The sequence below is a fragment of the Phyllobates terribilis genome, unplaced genomic scaffold (assembly GCF_046119375.1).
Source record: "Phyllobates terribilis strain yellow unplaced genomic scaffold, ASM4611937v1 Scaffold_12__6_contigs__length_324123572, whole genome shotgun sequence".
In the NCBI taxonomy this organism is placed as follows: Eukaryota; Metazoa; Chordata; class Amphibia; order Anura; family Dendrobatidae; genus Phyllobates; species Phyllobates terribilis.
The window spans coordinates 218,361,992-218,378,892 of NW_027362772.1; the positions used below are offsets into that span (position 1 = coordinate 218,361,992).

Sequence of the window (16,901 nt, forward strand, 5' to 3'; positions counted from 1 at the left end):
CAGATAAGTGATAATTTCTAAAGATGGGAATTACCTTTGAAAGAGTCATACTGGCTTCTGCCATGTACATGAGACCTTTGAAAAAAAAAATCACTATATGTTTTTAGGATATAAATATATAAAATTTACTGATACACTTGCATATCAATAACAAAGACAGCCAACTTCTCTGTCATGGCTGATAGAAAAGGGTTTCGGCATTGAAATGAGCCGTCATCCAGCCCCCTTCACGCACAGCTCGGGTCATTGACTATGCAGGAACCTCTCTTAAGTCGGAAGTAGAGCTGCTGCGACCTGCACTGATATTTTGAGATTGAAGGTTTCTTAATACAAGAATATTAGTAAATTTTGTAGATTTATATTTTAAACAATGTCTAAAGATTTTTGGACAACCCCTTTAATTGGAGTATTTAGCTAAAAATTGCAGCCATGTTATATTACATACATGTACATGCGTCCAGAAAAGTAAATGCAGCGCTGTACATACATGCTGAGCAAAATGCACTTCTAGGTATTAATTAAAGAGGGATATTTATTTTTATATCTATGAAAACTGAATCTTCAGTGTCTGGTGAGATTATTCTTCAATCATTTAGATATATTATCAGGTGTCCTTTGTTAAAACAATAGCGCATAACCATTAGGACAGGAGAACAGTCAGACTTTGAGAAAAACTGTTTATTTTCTTATCAGCCCCCCCAAAATCCCAACATATGTGGATGTATTGTTAGACAGATATTTTTTTATTTATATTTTTATTTTTTTATTCCGCTCCTGGCAAGATACAATTAGCGGAATTCACTTTTCCGCAAAGAAATGAATTGCTTACATTTTTTGAGCATGAACAAAATAAAAGCCCTCAAAATCCGAGTTACCAAAGTCCGCGTCTTCTGGCTTCCCGTAAGACACCAGTTGTATGATCTCATAGCCGCTTTCACTGATTACTTTTTTCAGAAAAGTCTCATTAACAGGCAGAGAAAAAACTTTATTGGGACCAACTTCATAGTAATTGGCCCCAATGTCTCCTGCCATTAGCAAGTGCCCCTTCGGTTTAAGAAGATTAGAAAGATTCTTCAGGGCCGTCCCATAGGAATCGTAGCTCCGGCAGGCGGCCTCCAGGCAGACGGATGTAACAAGGCAATCGGCTTTGGGAGCTTCATGAGGGGCCAATGGGTTGCTCTTACTGACGTCACACATCAAAACTTGTTTTATCCTTCCTTTAAGTTTCTCCTCCTTCGCTTTCTGGTCCATCCTACAGAAGAAAATGAAAACACAATTTTTATAATAAATCTTTGAAACAAAATGATGTAGTTTCATGATTCTCTTCCTGCCTATATTGGACCTTGGATAACACAACATGATATTTCCCATTTATGATCAAACCCTATAATTTAAATCTAGCACAATATACTGTATGCTGTAATTCTAGAGTTTGCTGCAATTAAAGGGTTTTTATAAAAAAAAAAAATGATTACATATCCATAAGTAATAATTGTTAGATCACTGTTGGTCCGCCATCACTATTCCTCTCATTTTTTTCCATGGCAGTGACTATAAATGCCGTATCATCCAACTCTTGCTGGCGTTGGCCTTGTGATCAAGAGAGAAGGGGATAAAAGTTCTGGTAATCGGTGGGAGTTCTGACTATTGAGGATACTTTTTGTACACTGAAATACCCGGATGTAGATAATTTTGACCTGAAGACGCAGCAACTGCATTTTTTTTTATATATGGGGTATTTTATTTTTTATTATAATTTTTCACTACATAAAATGTATTGGTTAATTTTTACTTATTTCTTAAAGTGGAATGTGCAAAAAAATGTTATTCTACTATTGCTTTTTAGTAGTTTTCGGCAATAACTGTGTGATAATTTTGTTGATAATGCATACAAATGTATCTGTCTCATATCTATCTATCGATCGATAGATAGATACATTTATGGATTTCTGTGATACCACGGATTTAAAGTGGGACTTCACAGTGGTTGAAGTTACTTATTTATTTTATTATTTTTTATTATTATTTATTTCTGATATGTATATTATTTATTATTATTATTATTTGTTATTATATTATTATTATTGTTTATAATATATTATTTATTTTTTATTATTATTATTTTTTTATTATTTGTATTTATTTTTTTAATATTTTTTATTATACTTACTTATATACTTACTTTATTATTAGAACTACAAGTCTCAGAAACATAATCAGTGAAAAAACACCTGCAACGGGTTGCAGATGGATATCACTGAAGCAATCACTTCAAAACGCATGAGATTATATAGAAAAAAATGAAGTCTTAAAGGTTGATGCAAAAATATAACAACTTTATTAGTGCAAAACATACATATAAAATCTGTAGGTACAAAGGATGTGTGTAAAAGAATAGCAATAAAGAAAGGCAGCATGGGCACAAGGAGGTAGAAAAATAATGTGGCAATTATCAAAATAGATGGAACTTGATGTCAAGTAAAATATAGGGGGGAGGACAGGGAAAAAAGGAAACTAGGGAAATAAATATCAAACAATACTGTGGAGCTTAGTGCCCCATCTCCTAGTAGTACAAGGCAACAATTAAGGCTACAATGCCCCTCTCATAAGCCTACAGCATAGTGGTTTGGCTATGTAGTCTCAAAAAGAATCCCCACACATCCCCAATAAATGTCCATAAGATAATTACCTCAAAGAGTAAAAATGCGCCACACCAGGTGGTAAGAAAGACTAGTGCCTCTTCCCTCCCGACGCGCGTTTCGTGGGGAACACGTCCAGCTTTCTTACTTACTTTATTATACTTAACATATTCCACAGTGCCTTTCACATAGTCATCACTGTTCCCATTGGGGCTCACAATCTATATTCCCTATCAGTATGTCTTTGGAGTGTGGGAGGAAACCGGAGAACCCGGAGGAAACCCACACAAACACGGGGAGAACATACAAACTCCTTGCAGATGTTGTCCTTGCCTTGGTTTAGATAATAATAAACATAAGTGCAATTGTTACAATTATTCTTTCTTACACTCACAGTATACAAACTCTGTACCTAGATAGATATACTCACAGCGGAGAAGTGGATACAATTGTATCTGGTCTGTACTAAGACTGTGAGCTAAACAGTCCGTACTTCCTAGGAAACCAGCAGAGAGATTTTTCCTGCTTCTTCCGATCCTTTTAGCTTTTTGCATAGATACATGGTTTGCACTTCTCTGCTGGGAGCAGATGCCTGGTAAGTCCTTGGTAAGAGATTGAAAAGCATTGCACTAATGTTTTATTGAGACTGGATTTCCACATTATTGAGTTGTGCCAAACATCATGGCACAATGAAGCCAGTGACGTTTTTCCCGTTTTTCACTATTTGAGTTACTTCACTCGTTCATTGGTTCCTATCAATAATACGACCTGTACGTGATGCAATGAAGCAAATAAAGTAGCTGGACCTTGGATTTGTAAAACTATAGTTTGGGCCGTCAGTAATTCCCCCTAGTTGACCCAAACTACCCCAGTCTGACATGTCCTCAAACGACAAAGTTATCAGCAGGATTTATCGCCTTGCACAAGCACTGAAGGGGTCAGCTCTGGTGTAACCCAAAGGTGATTGCTCTTATCAAGGCAGCGGCATCTGCAGATCTTGTCATAAAGCCAAAGACTTCACAACAAGCTGTAAAGTTCATGAGTTCTGATCATTGTAGTGGAGGTTTAGGTTCAAATCTGATACTTTGTTAGCAATACACAAAATGTTATATTAATAAATTAAGACATACTGATCGGGAATGTAGATTGTGAGCCCCAATGGGGACAGTGATGATGTCCGTGAAGTGCTGGGGAATTATTGGTGCTATATAAGTGAGTAAAATTAATGCCAAATACAACTTATAGTATTAGCCATTCTCTACAATATTATCACTAACATCTTTCTCATGTCTCTCACTAAACCGTCCACATCGGGATCTCCTGTGCATAAATCATGGCCATCTTTCTTTTCACATTTTTTGTCCTGAGCTGCAATATGGTCCATCAGCGACCAGAAGTGACCACATTGATCCCTATTCATTAAGGCGTTTTCGTCAGTTTTCTGCCTTAAAACATTTTATCAAGTCACAAAATTTTTGCAACTTTTGACGTTTTCAGGCCAGTGAGTTTCACCAAAATGGGAGACGCATGGGCAGAACAGGGTGAGGCTATGCCCACCAGTCAAACTCATGAAAAGTAAAGTGGTGTAATTTTCTCCAGAAAAATATTCACATCCAGCTGCTGAGGTGGGAGTGCCGAGTGTCAGACCCTATCAATCCGATAGTGATCCCAACAATACGGTCATCTGATCTTGTGACCAGAAGACCTCTTTAAAGAAGAACTTCCATAAAAGTTTTTATCCTCTTAATAAATTTCAGTCATATTATATAGCACAGTGTACTTACAATTGCTCATTTTGCCTTTCTACCCAGTTAATTCTTTTCTTTTTCATTAGGTCTATGACATCACTTGATTAAAAACTGACTAGCTGAATCCTTCTAAGCTCCATGTAGAAACAGGAGGTCAATTGTCCCTCTATGAGTCAAAAGTCATTACAAAAATCAATGGCAGAGGGGAGGAGGGAGCAGCTGGGTCAGAAATTGGAGATGGGAATGATTTATGCAGCAAAAGAGACTTCCTGTTTCTACATAGAGCAGAGAAAAGAGAAGTATTGACTAGGTAGAAAGGCAAAATGATCAATTGTAGCCATCTATGAGCTTCTTGCACTTCTCAGCTGGAATTTTCTCCCACTCTTCCTTTGCAGTTTGTTCAAGCTCTTGAATGTTTGCAGGGTTCTTTTTCCCAGATTTCAGCTCACCCCAAAGATTTTCAATGGGATTAAGGTCACGACTCATTGTTGGCCATTTTAAAACAGTCCATTTTCTATTTTTCAACCATTCCTGTGTACTTTTGGATATGTGCTTTCGGTCATTGTCTTGCTGGAGGACCAATGATCTTTGACTCAAACCAAGTTTTCTTACACTGAGTAGGTCATTTTTCTGTAAAATCTCTTGAAAATTCTCTGATTTCATGATTCCTGTCATAAGGTCAAGGCCTCCAATCCCAGACACAGCAAAGCAACCCCACAGCATTATGGATCTGCCACCATGCTTAACTGTTGGTAAGGTGTTCTTTTCCTTATAAGCTTCATTGTGCTGTCTGTAAACAAACTGTTGTGGTTTGTCAAGGTACTCTTTGGCACAGCGCAGTTGTTCCCTTTTATGTCTTTTCTTCAGAAATGGTTTCTTCCTTGGCCTGCGCCCATAAAGCTCTGCTTGGTTTAGTGTGCGGCGTTTGGTACTAGTTGAAATCATGACATCAGACTGTTCCAGGTTGGCCTTCTTGTCTTTGGATGTTTGACGTGGTGTTTTTTCCACCATTCGCACCAACCTTCGAAGACATCTCTTGTCAATTTTCCTCTTTCCCCCACGTCCAGGGAGGTTCTTGATGGTTCCATGCTTGGCAAACTTCTTAATAACATTGTGTACTGTTGAAACTGGGATACCAAGGTCTCTGGAGACGGCCTCATACCCTTTAGAAGTCTTGTGTTTGCTAATAATAGAAGTTGTTATGTCCTCAGACAGCTCCTTTGTCTTCACCATTGTGACAAAGGAACAGGGCCTACCATGTGGCTTTTTAAAACTGAAGTCATCATTCATTGGCTAATTCATGTCACAAGGGCACCGACAATTAATCACAGGTGAATCTCTTTTGTTATTTACCACAGGTGAGCCAAAATGTGTTTCCATATTAAATTAATGTAAAAGGTGCCAATAACAGTGACAAAGCAATCTTTAGGTTTTTATATTTTTCCCTCCCATTGTTTTTGGTTTTAAATTATTGTTTATATCTTTTGCTCTTTTGTATTTAACATGAGTGCTTTATACAAAAAAACTGTTTCACTTGATTCATTTTTTTCAGGAGATATTCCACATTATGTACTTAAATTTCATGGGTGCCAATAACGATGGGCAGGACTGTACATATAGCAGCACCACAGCTATATGTGGGTTTTGGGTCTCAATATAATTTTTCACCATTTTTTAATAATATTTTGGTCCTGTTGTTTTACCTGCATAAAATATTAACTTTATCACTAAAGTTAATATGTTAATAAACATATTATCAGATTTAGTCAATGGTTTATAGGGATATAATTGAGGCAGTCATGTTAATAAAAAAGATATGGCACAGTTATGTCAATGTGAGACTTTGCTGTCAACAATGCAGATGTGACGTGCTAAAGGGACATATGGGAACTCGGTGGGAACCTCGACTATTTGCTTTTGGCTTCCTTGTATTTCTATTTCTGCAAGTTGTTTAAATGTAATCTGTCATTGCACTTCACTTATTCATGTAGCGTGCCCCGGCATGATACGGGAGCTCTTTGTCCACTTTAGGCAAGGCTGAGAATAAGAGATTAAGGCTATGTGCCCACGATGCAGAAATGCTCTGGATTTTTTCCTGAGCGTTTCTGCATCTCCCTGGCAGAAAAAATGCATGCGGATTGTACATGCGGATTGTACATGCGAATTCTGCATGCGGATTGTACATGCGGATTGTACATGCGGATTGTGCATGCGGATTGTACATGCGGATTGTGCATGCGGATTGTACATGCGGATTGTGCATGCGGATTGTACATGCAGATTGTACATGCGGATTGTGCATGCGGATTGTACATGCGGATTGTACATGCGGATTGTGCATGCGGATTGTACATGCGGATTGTACATGCAGATTGTACATGCGGATTGTACATGCGTTTTTCCTGCCAGGGACCAGCGGATGTGAAGCGTTCTTCACATGCGATTTCACATGCGGGTTGTCAAGCGCTTTCCAGGCGATTTTAGCATCACTTGGAAAGTGCTTGACAACTTGGTCACACTATATAAATCCATGCAAACGGCATGGATTTATATACTGTGACCGAAAGAATGGTAAAAAATAAAAAAATCATTTCTAGTGCTGCGGATTTTTCCACAATGATAATCCGCAGCGGAAATTTCCGCAGCATGTGCACAGCACATGCGGATTATCATTGGGGAACATTGCAGACCTTCTACCAAGCGTTTTTTAAGCATTTCTGCAGCGGAATTGCCGCTGCGGAAACTCTTAAAAAATGCTTAGTGGGCACACAGCCTAAGACACACACAATTTTACTATATACTATAACATGGACTAACTGCTAAGTCTTCATTTACATTGTATGTAACGTTTACATTCATGAGCTCTGTCTGAATCCTCTGGTGCAGCCATTGACTACAATGAGGCAAAAAGAGCCCAAAGTTGCAGACAGATTTCAAAGTTTATGGTGGTGTCCAATCTTTAAGCTTGGCACAATAGTTTGTTACGCTAATGCATACAACTAAAAAGACGGGTACTGCCGTTTTATGACTTGTATCCTCCATTTTCACCAGTCTGCCACCCTGTGCAGGCTCTATCTCTTAATTTGCAGTTGCCTTTGAGCTGATGGGGGGAATTAGCTCACAGACAATTCCCATACACAGCACAGCACACAGAGAGGGATTCCTGTTCTTCATTTCATAATTAGCACAGGCAGAAGCATCAGCATGGAGGATGCCTTACAGCTGTACTGGGTAGTGTAGGAATAGTAGATCTGCAGTACCCAGCAGTGGCCACTACATCACTGAGGGAACTATGCTATTTGGCTTAACAACTGCTAACCTCCAACAGTAGGGATGAGCGAACCCGAATGGTAAAGTTCGGGGTTCGTACCGGAGACCTAGTGCCCGGTGCTGAACCCCGAACATGGACTTCTTCCAGAAGTCCATGTTACTGTTTGGGCTCGCCAGCAGGATAAAGCTTGTTGTAAGGCTGCAGCGCAGCCAATCAACAAGCTTTAAGGCTGTGGGCACTTCCGGCCCCATTACGGCAATGCCAAGTATTGGCATGTCTGATTGGCCGGCGCACCAGGTGCCCCGTACTCTATAACCGTGTTAAAAAAATAAATGATTTAAAAGAACGACGTGTGGCCCCCCTATTTTTTAAAACCAGAAAAAGGGAAAGCAGACAGCTTTGAGCTGGTCTTATTATGCTGCGAAGGGGCCAATATCCTTGGACCTTCACAGCATATTAAAATTAGCCTGCAGCTTACTGCTTAGCCTTTACTGGTTATTAAAAAAAGAGGGGACCCATGTCGTTTTTTTAGGATCCCCCCCACATTTTTTATGACCAGCAAAGGCAAAGCAAACAGCCCCTTCCCAGCCTAATAAGATCAGCCCTCAGTCTCCCCAGAAATAGCGCATCCAGTAGATGCACCAATACTGGCGCTTAGCCTCGGCTCTTCCTGATTGCCCTGGTGCATTGGCAATCAGAGTAATGGTTTTGGAGTTCATGTTAGCAGGTGTCGCTGACATCAAGCCCAGGGGTTAGTAACGGAGAGCCATCTGTCAGACACCCCCATTACTAACCCAGTAGTCAAAAGAAATAAACACTTAAAGTCCTTTGTTTGACAAAAAAAAGCCCCAACAAGTTCCCTCTTTCACCCATTTATTAAAAAAAAAAAACATGCCGGTCCGCTGTAGTCCACATCGAGGTCTCACAATGATTCCTTTCTCCGTGGTCCAGTGTATGGAGCCCCGTTCAAAGAACAAAGCACCATAGACTGGAGCAGCAGATGTTGCCAGGTCTCACGCTGCACTGCCCAAGGCCCGGCCACTGTGAACTGAGGTGACGTTAGTAAAGTTACCTCAGTTCACAGTCGCCGAATCTCATGAGGACAGCGTGAGAGCAGAAATGATGAGTGGTGACGTCAACCTTAATGACATCACCTCAGTTCACAGTGGCCGGGTCTCGTGGAGTGCAGCATGAGACCAAGCAGTGGCTGATGCTCCAGTCTTTGGAGCTTCATTCTCTGAATGGGGCTCCATACACTAGACCAGGGAGAAAGGAATCATCATAGGACCTCAGTGTGGACTATGACAGACCGGCATGGGACATCGATGTGGACTACCGCAGACCGGCATGGATTTTTTTCTTTAATAAATGGCTGGAAGAGGGAAATTGTTTTGGAGTTTTTTTCAAATAAAGAACCTTTGTGTGTATGTTTATTTCATTTGACTACTGGGTTAGTAATGGGGGTATCTGACAGACGCCTCTCTATTATTAACCCCTGGGCTTGATGTCAGCGTCAGCTGCTGACATCAACTCTAAAACCATTACCTCGATTGCCAACGCACCAAGGCAATCAGGAAGAGCTGAGACTAAGTGCCAGAACTGGCGCATCTAACGAATGCGCCATTTGTGGGGCGGCTGAGAGCTGGTCTTATTAGGCTGGGAAGAGGCAAATATCCATGGACCTTCCCAGCCTATTAATATCAGCCTGCAGCTGTCAGCTCTGCCTTAGCTGGTTACTAAAAATAGGGGGGACCCCACATCATTTTTTTTAGTGTCCCCCTTTATTTTTCATAACCAGCAAAGGCAAAGCAGACAGCTGCGGGCTGATATTAATAGGCAGGGAAGGTCCATGGTTCATTTTCCCTTCCCAGTCTAAAAATACCAGAACGCAGCTGTCTGCTTTCCCTAGGTGGTTAGTAAAAATGGGGGGGCCCACGTTGTTGTTTTTTTTAATTATTAATAGGTTAAATAAGGCTAAAAACACCCTTTAGAGCCACATGAAATGCACTAAAGGGTGCAAGCTTATTATATGTAAGGGGCTTGTGACATTAAATTACTACAGGACATCTATCCTATCTATCTGTCCATCTATCTATATATCTATCCATCATTTCCCTATCCACATTTGTTTGCAGGGCAATTGTCTCAATTGTCTTGCTCTTACCCTCATTTTTCTTCCTTTTGCAGCCCCCTACTCCTTACTATTCCCATTTAACAGCTATTTTACAGCACCAAAGTTCGGGTCCCCATTGGCTTCTATGGTGTTTGGGGTCAAGTTCTGGTACCCGAACCGAACTTTGGACTAAAGTGTGACCGAACCCAAACTTTCACGGGTTCGCTCATCGCTATCCAGCAGCCATCACAATTAAGAACAGCTGGTTGGTGGGAGTACTGAGCGTCAGACCCCCTCGATCTAACGTAAGGATCGGTCACCAATAGAAAAGTAGTCCAGCAACTCTTTAATTGAGGGCAAACAGGAGTGCAAAGGTATATTTTACATTTATAAAGATTATTTAACATTTATAAAATTATAAATATTCTATGTTTTTGTTGCAAAAAATGTTGCGACCCAAAAATCCAACCAATTTATGTAACTGAGGTTATTCCTATACATGGATTCGGATAAACCGGATCAACACCACAGTGTAATAGATGAATAATTCATTTCTTATTCCACTTTAAGGGCAGGTGCACACGTGCGTATCTGCTGTCTGAGTGTTATCCGACAAAACATTAGATCGCACTCAAGCCAATGTTATTCTATGAAGCCGTGCACATGTCCGATTTTTTCCTCGAACAGAGACTGTCCAAGGAAAATATCTCAGCATGCCCGATATTGATCTGATATTCGTCTCGCACTTGGCCATGCAAGTCAATGAGCCCATAGGAAACATCAGACTGCACTCGGATGACATCTGAGTGCAGTCCGATTTCTGCAAATTGACACAATGGAGAAGATGGAGAAAAAAAATTCTCTATCTTGTCCTCACCTGAGAGAATTGGATTGAACTATGCTGACACTCTGATTAAACTTTGATCAGAGTGTCATTTGCATACTCGGCACTATTCTCTCAGACAAGAGAACCTACGGCCGTCTGCGCCTGCCCTAACAACCATAAATTAAGTATAAGACTTCCAATAGCACTGCTAGCAATGAATATATATTATTGCTGCTCCTGAAATAACCTCCGTATGGACTGAGGTCCATACAGTGTTCTCCACCCTTACACTGTGCTAATGCTGTACGTGCTGTGGTTTATCTGAGCGTGGTATCTTCATACCAACCTGTTTCCTTCTATTTCACAGACATGTTTCACTACAGACGACCAATCAAACGCGTCCGGTTCGTTATTCAGCCATTTCTGCAGTTCGTGCAGCTCTCTCTTAGTATGCCACGTAACCGTAATATCATCAAAGTTTTCACACACTGATAGAAGTTGGTAGATGGAAGGAGCTGTGCCGATGTCGATAAGTGTAGACCCTTTCACAGCACCTGGTGAACAGAACGAATGGTTATGAAAACTGGGACGTATAGAGTCATAAGATAAGTCTACAAAGAGAATCTCTCCTCCGTTTTGGAGGACCCAGTATGGCCACCCATCACATTACATAGGAAGGCAAATGGTGAAATGATTCACTTCTCCTGTGATTGAGCTGCAGAAAAATGTGAATGTAGACTTCTCCCTCCCAACACAATCCGCGGAGAGAAGGATGTTACAGAACAAGCATTTGTATTATGCTTTTCTCCCAAAGGGCTCAAAACACAGGGTGCCCTGTGATAACAACTCGTGGCTAAAGGGGATTGACTAGCGGAAACTTATCATTCCAGCAATGTCAGTGACAATCTCCCGAGGCTCGTGTGACATTGTTATGCCTCGGGAATTGTTGTGCCACGTGAGCCCTGCAGCCACTGATTGGCTACAGGGCTCACATGGCACAATTGTGTGAGCCCCGGGAGACTGATGGCGGCATTGCTGGAATGGTGCTGGTGTAGGAGATGGGTATAGGGTATTTTTATTTTACCAGGGTTAATATAATTTTTTTTCTCATTAAAGTACACTCTGCACCCCATCTTGACTGAAAAAAAACAGAAATGTAGACATTTTTGCAAATTTATTAAAAAAGAAAAACTGAAATATCACATGGTCATAAGTATTCAGACGGTTTGCTCAGTATTGAGTAGAAGCACACTTTTGTGCTAGTACAGCCATGAGTCTTCTTGGGAATGATGCAACAAGTTTTTCACAGCTGGATTTGGGGATCCTCTGCCATTCTTTCTTGCAGATCCTCTCCAGTTCCGTCAGGTTGGATGGTGAATGTTGGTGGACAGCCATTTTCAGGTCTCTCCAGAGATGCTCAATTGGGTTTAGGTCAGGGCTCTGGTTGGGCCAGTCAAGAATGGTCACAGAGTTGTTCTGAAGCCACTCCTTTGTTATTTTAGCTGTGTGCTTAGGGTCACTGTCTTGTTGGAAGGTGAACCTTCGGCCAAGTCTGAGGTCCAGAGCACTCTGGAAGAGGTTTTCATCCAGGATATCTCTGTACTTGGCCGCATTCATGTTTCCTTCAATTGTAACCAGTCATACTTTCCCTGCAGCTGAAAAACACCCCCATAGCATGATGCTGCCACCACCATGTTTCACTGTTGGGATTGTATTGGGCAGGTGATGAGCAGTGCCTGGTTTTCTCCACACATACCACTTAGAATTATCACCAAAAAGTTCTATCTTCGTCTCATCAGACCAAAGAATCTTATTTCTCATAGTCTGGGAGTCCTTCATGTGTTTTTGAGCAAATTCTATGCAGGCTTTCATGTGTTTTGCTCTGAGGAGAGGCTTCCATCGGGCCAATCTGCCATAAAGGCCCGACTGGTGGAGGGCTGCAGTGATAGTTAACTTTGTGGAACTTTCTCCCATCTCCCTACTGCATCTCTGGAGCACAGCCATAGTGATCTTTGGGTTCTTCTTTACCTCTCTCCCCAAGACTCTTCTCCCATGATTGCTCAATTTGGCTGGACGTCCAGATCTAGGAAGACTTCTGGTGGTCCCAAACTTCTTCCATTTAAGGATTATGGAGGCCACTGTGTTCTTAGGAACCTTGAGTAGTGCATAAATTCTTTTGTAACCTTGGCCAGATCTGTGCCTTGCCACAATTCTGTCTCTGAGCTCCTTGGGCAGTTCCTTTGAGCTCATGACACAGCTGGACTCCAATGAAGGAATAGAACCATCTCAAGGAGGATCACAGGGAAATGGACAGCATGTGACTTAAATATGAGTGTCTGAGCAAAGGGTCTGAATACTTATGGTCATGTAATATTTCAGTTTTTCTTTTTTAAGAAATTTGCAAAAATTTCTACATTTATGTTTTTTTTTCAGTCAAGATGGGGTGCAGAGTGTACTTTAATGAGAAAAAATGAACTTTTCAGAATTTACCAAATGGCTGCAATGAAACAGAGTGAAAAATTTAAAGGGGTCTGAATATTTTCCGTACCCACTGTATATCATTTACCTTTAGCTTAGCAGCTGTGATAGAATCAGAGTTTTTAGATGTAGAATGTAGCAGAGCTGAGAAAGCTAACCCCGCCCCCACCACAGATCTCTATGTACATTGTCTATTGACAGTGAGTTGCTTATCACAGGAGGAGGCGGAGTCCGACCACTGCTCTGTTGTCCTGGCAGTGATTATCTCCTAGTGATAAAACCTTCAGTGTAAGTAAACAACAGCACACAGCCTGATATATGACACATCTTTGAATTCTGTGTTTAATCCCTACCTCATGCTGTTCTCAGATTACATAGCAAAAACCTGCTGACAGATTCCCTTAAAGAAGGGATTGTCCGAGTAGTGGACAACACCTGTATTATTATTCCTGTATGACTGTAGTAGTTAGACCTTTATGGTGAAGCTGCATATGCAAGGCTTCAGCTGACCTCCTATTCATTGTCTTTAATCAAATAGTCACATTGACTAAAGCGCTAAATAAAATTATTTCTTTTCATGTTTTTCAAATGTTTTTGTGATCATTATACAGAATAGAATAAGGAAATTCATAACACCGGTGCAAAGGCTGCCTTAACTGGTTATTCTCATCTCAGTCATTCATGGTTAAGGCTGGGGTAAGGCTGAGTACACATTGCATTCTGCAGTGATTTGATGTTTTCTGTCGTAATTCCTGAAAAACAGAATTCAGATGTGCCCCTGATGAAGCCCCCATTACAATGAGACAAATGGCATACTGGTAGGCTCCGCTTGTGCCATCATTTCAGACAAGCAAAAGAGCTTGGAAGCCACAGGAGGAGGAAGCCTTGGAAACAGTCGAGAGTAGCTACGTTTTTCCATAACTTCCATTCAGTTCTATGGGAGTTACAATGTAGCGTGGTGGCTCTTTGCTATTTCCATAGCTCCGTCTCCAGTGGTCGGCACCTGGACACAGTCATTTCTGCCTCAGCCACGAAAGGCTGACGGGGATGATCCCTTTAACTGGATAAGGTACGCAAAATAATGGGCAGATCTTTTCAGATATCGAATGATCGTATATGTAAATACATCGGTGTGATTATTTTTTTCTAACTGATAATTGGTATTTTTCTGTTTTTGTCTTTTTCTTAAGCAAAGTAACTCTAATTTGCTGATTTGAACGTTGAAGCCTCTTATCTAAGGCTAAGGCTACACATACGCTGAATTTCCACTGAGCGCTGCAGTGGGGTTCTGTCTACATACCCAAAAAAGTGGATTGGTATGAAAACTCCAAAGTGGCCATTAACTATTAGGCCGGTTTCACACGTCTTGATTTTACGGAAAAACCCGTACAGGAGAAATCCATGTACGCGTGTCCGTGTGTGGCACACGTGTGGCAGCCATGTGCCGCATCAGGAGCACACATACCGGCGCCTTGGAGTCAGTGTACAGTTAGCACTGTTCCCAAGTGCCTGGTGCTGAACGCTGCCCTCCTCATTGTCCCTTGCTCGCGCTGTGATCAGCACGAGCAAGGGACAATGTTGGGAGTAGTAGTCTGCTCCCACAGTGTCCATGTGTAAAAATAAGAATAAAATAATAAAACCCATATACTCACCTGTCCGGAGATGTCCCCCGATGTAATCCTCTGACCACTGACGCCGTGGAGCCGGGGAGAATGAGCAAGCGAGGCCCTGCACTGAGCGGAGCTCACTGAGTGACAGGACAGCGCTCCTTAGCTCAGCGCAGCGCTGGGGCTCGCTTGCTGGAGCGGCTCATTCTCTCCGTCTTCTTGGCATCACCGGTCAGAGAATGATCACAGCGCGAGCAAGGGACAATGATGAGGGCAGCATTCAGCACCCGGTGCTTGGGAACAGCGCTAACTGTACACTGATTCCCAGGCGCCGGTACGTGTCACACTGATGACACACGGATGCCATCCGTGCGTGTTCAGTGTGGGACATTTTGAGGACCGTGCAGCGTGTATAAAATGGACATGTCAACGTGTGGAGCACACGAACACACGGTCCATGGAAACACACTGACATATGAACAGACCCATTCATTTGAATGTGTCTTTGAATGGGTCTACATGTGTCAGTATCTCCAGTACGTGTGGAAACGGTCACCACACGTACCGGACACACTGACATGTAAAAGAGCCCTTATGGGTACTGTGGACTCCGACTGGCCTCCGTCCCAGGAGTGATTTTTCTTAATCACATGTGCATAAAAACATGTTCTGCCACATATTTGTGTCTTTCTGAAAAACATAAAGACAGCCGGGATGGAGGCCAGATGGAGACCAAACATACTGTCTGCCTCACAATATGGTTCCATCGGTGGGCTTCTATTGGAATCCCTATTTGGGGGCTCCCAATGGAAATCCCAATGCAGTGATCAGCGTCACCCATCAACCCGTCAAATGTTAATTCTATCCTTTTTATAATTCATGTTAATAAGTGTGTCCTCAGAGGCGTCCTGTGTGGTTCTAACTCACGTGATTGAGATCACAATCTTAGCAAGTGGTGTGAGCTGAAACCAATTTTCCTTTCATGTACGCTGTCCATTGAAGGACTTCACATAATTCATTACAGATGACAAATTAAGGATTTTTTTCCAGTATTTTGTAGATTTTGAGACAATTAGTTCAGCAGAAGACAACCCTGTTGGCAGCTGATCAAGTAGCCACTTACTTACCTTCAAGATCTACAGTATTTAAAGGGAATCTATCATGTCCCAAAACACTATTAACCTGCAGATATGGGGTTAATCTGCATGTTGATAGCGTTCCAAAGTCATGTGGCTACTGCACTGACTGAAAGCCTGGCTACCGGGAAGAAATTAACTTTATTCCTCCCAGCAGCCTGGGGCTTTCAGTCATAGAGGCGCGGCCTCAGTCACAGCTCAGTACATAGTGAGCTGTGGATGTAACCACTCCCCTGGGGTTGACTGACAGCCGGCTCGGCAGTGCATCAGTTCAGAGCCGGCTGTCAGTCGGTGCCTGGGGTGAGCTACCACTCACTATGTACTGAGCTGTGACTGAAGTCGTGCCGGCTGTGCCTCTATGACTGAAAGCCAGAGGCTCCCGGGAGGAATAAAGTTCATTTCCTCTGGTAGCCACACTTTCAGTACGGCAGTCACACGACTTTAGATCACTATTAACCTGCAGATTAACCACAAACCTACAGGTTAATAGTGTTTTGTGACGTCACAGGTTCCCTTTAATTGAATTCATTCAAAAATAACCTACCAGACCTCATCGATGAACTGGTCACATAGTTATAATGCGATCACAAGGAGTGATATACAAGATCTGTACATTTAGCCAAAAAATAAAGTTTATCATTAGATTCCATACCTGATTTTAAAGTCTTGTTAAAATTTCCAAGAACAAATTTGAGGAAATCATCACCCAGGCTGCCGGATCCCAAATGGAAATATGTTTCCAGATACAGTCGTGGATCAAACTGCTCTTCATATTCACTTGTATTTGTAAAATCCGACATATTGATCGGGAGCTTTATAACAGGCACAAGCAATGTGGACGAGCTGTAAACTGAGCAGATCCTGTCTGTGTGTTATGTCCAAAGTACTGCTGGGAAGGCGTAGTCTGTGTCTGGCATGAAACCTTGTGGAATGCGGGGGGAGCTGGCCAGAAATCTTTGTAATAATTTACTTCAATATAAACTGAATGTTCCTACAGAGGGGGGTTGTTCTGCAATTGGAAAGATAATGTAAGTCTTTACTTATGAGGCTGGGGCAGTTTTCAGGCTTGGGACATAGGCTGTG

General features: G+C 41.8%; 1 protein-coding gene across 1 annotated transcript; it reads right to left on the reverse strand.

Moving 5' to 3' along the window:
- Positions 1–660: 660 nt before the first annotated feature.
- Positions 661–16,725, reverse strand: LOC141172438 (nicotinamide N-methyltransferase-like). Its single transcript, XM_073656662.1, has 3 exons — positions 16,471–16,725; positions 10,944–11,151; positions 661–1,252 (listed from the first exon to the last, which is right to left on the reverse strand). Exons 1-3 carry the CDS (start codon positions 16,616–16,618, stop codon positions 826–828), a joined length of 783 nt encoding a protein of 260 aa, XP_073512763.1. The 5' UTR covers positions 16,619–16,725; the 3' UTR covers positions 661–825.
- Between the last annotated feature and the right edge of the window lie 176 nt (positions 16,726–16,901).

Excerpts from the sequence above, each read along its gene's own strand:
- LOC141172438 (XM_073656662.1), bottom strand. The coding sequence starts at position 16,618 with ATGTCGGATTTTACAAATACAAGTGAATATGAAGAGCAGTTTGATCCA. Across the intron at positions 11,152-16,470 it reads TAACAAGACTTTAAAATCAG|GTGCTGTGAAAGGGTCTACA; the intron begins GTATGGAATCTA and ends TCTGTTCACCAG. Across the intron at positions 1,253-10,943 it reads TGTGAAATAGAAGGAAACAG|GATGGACCAGAAAGCGAAGG; the intron begins GTTGGTATGAAG and ends TTTCTTCTGTAG.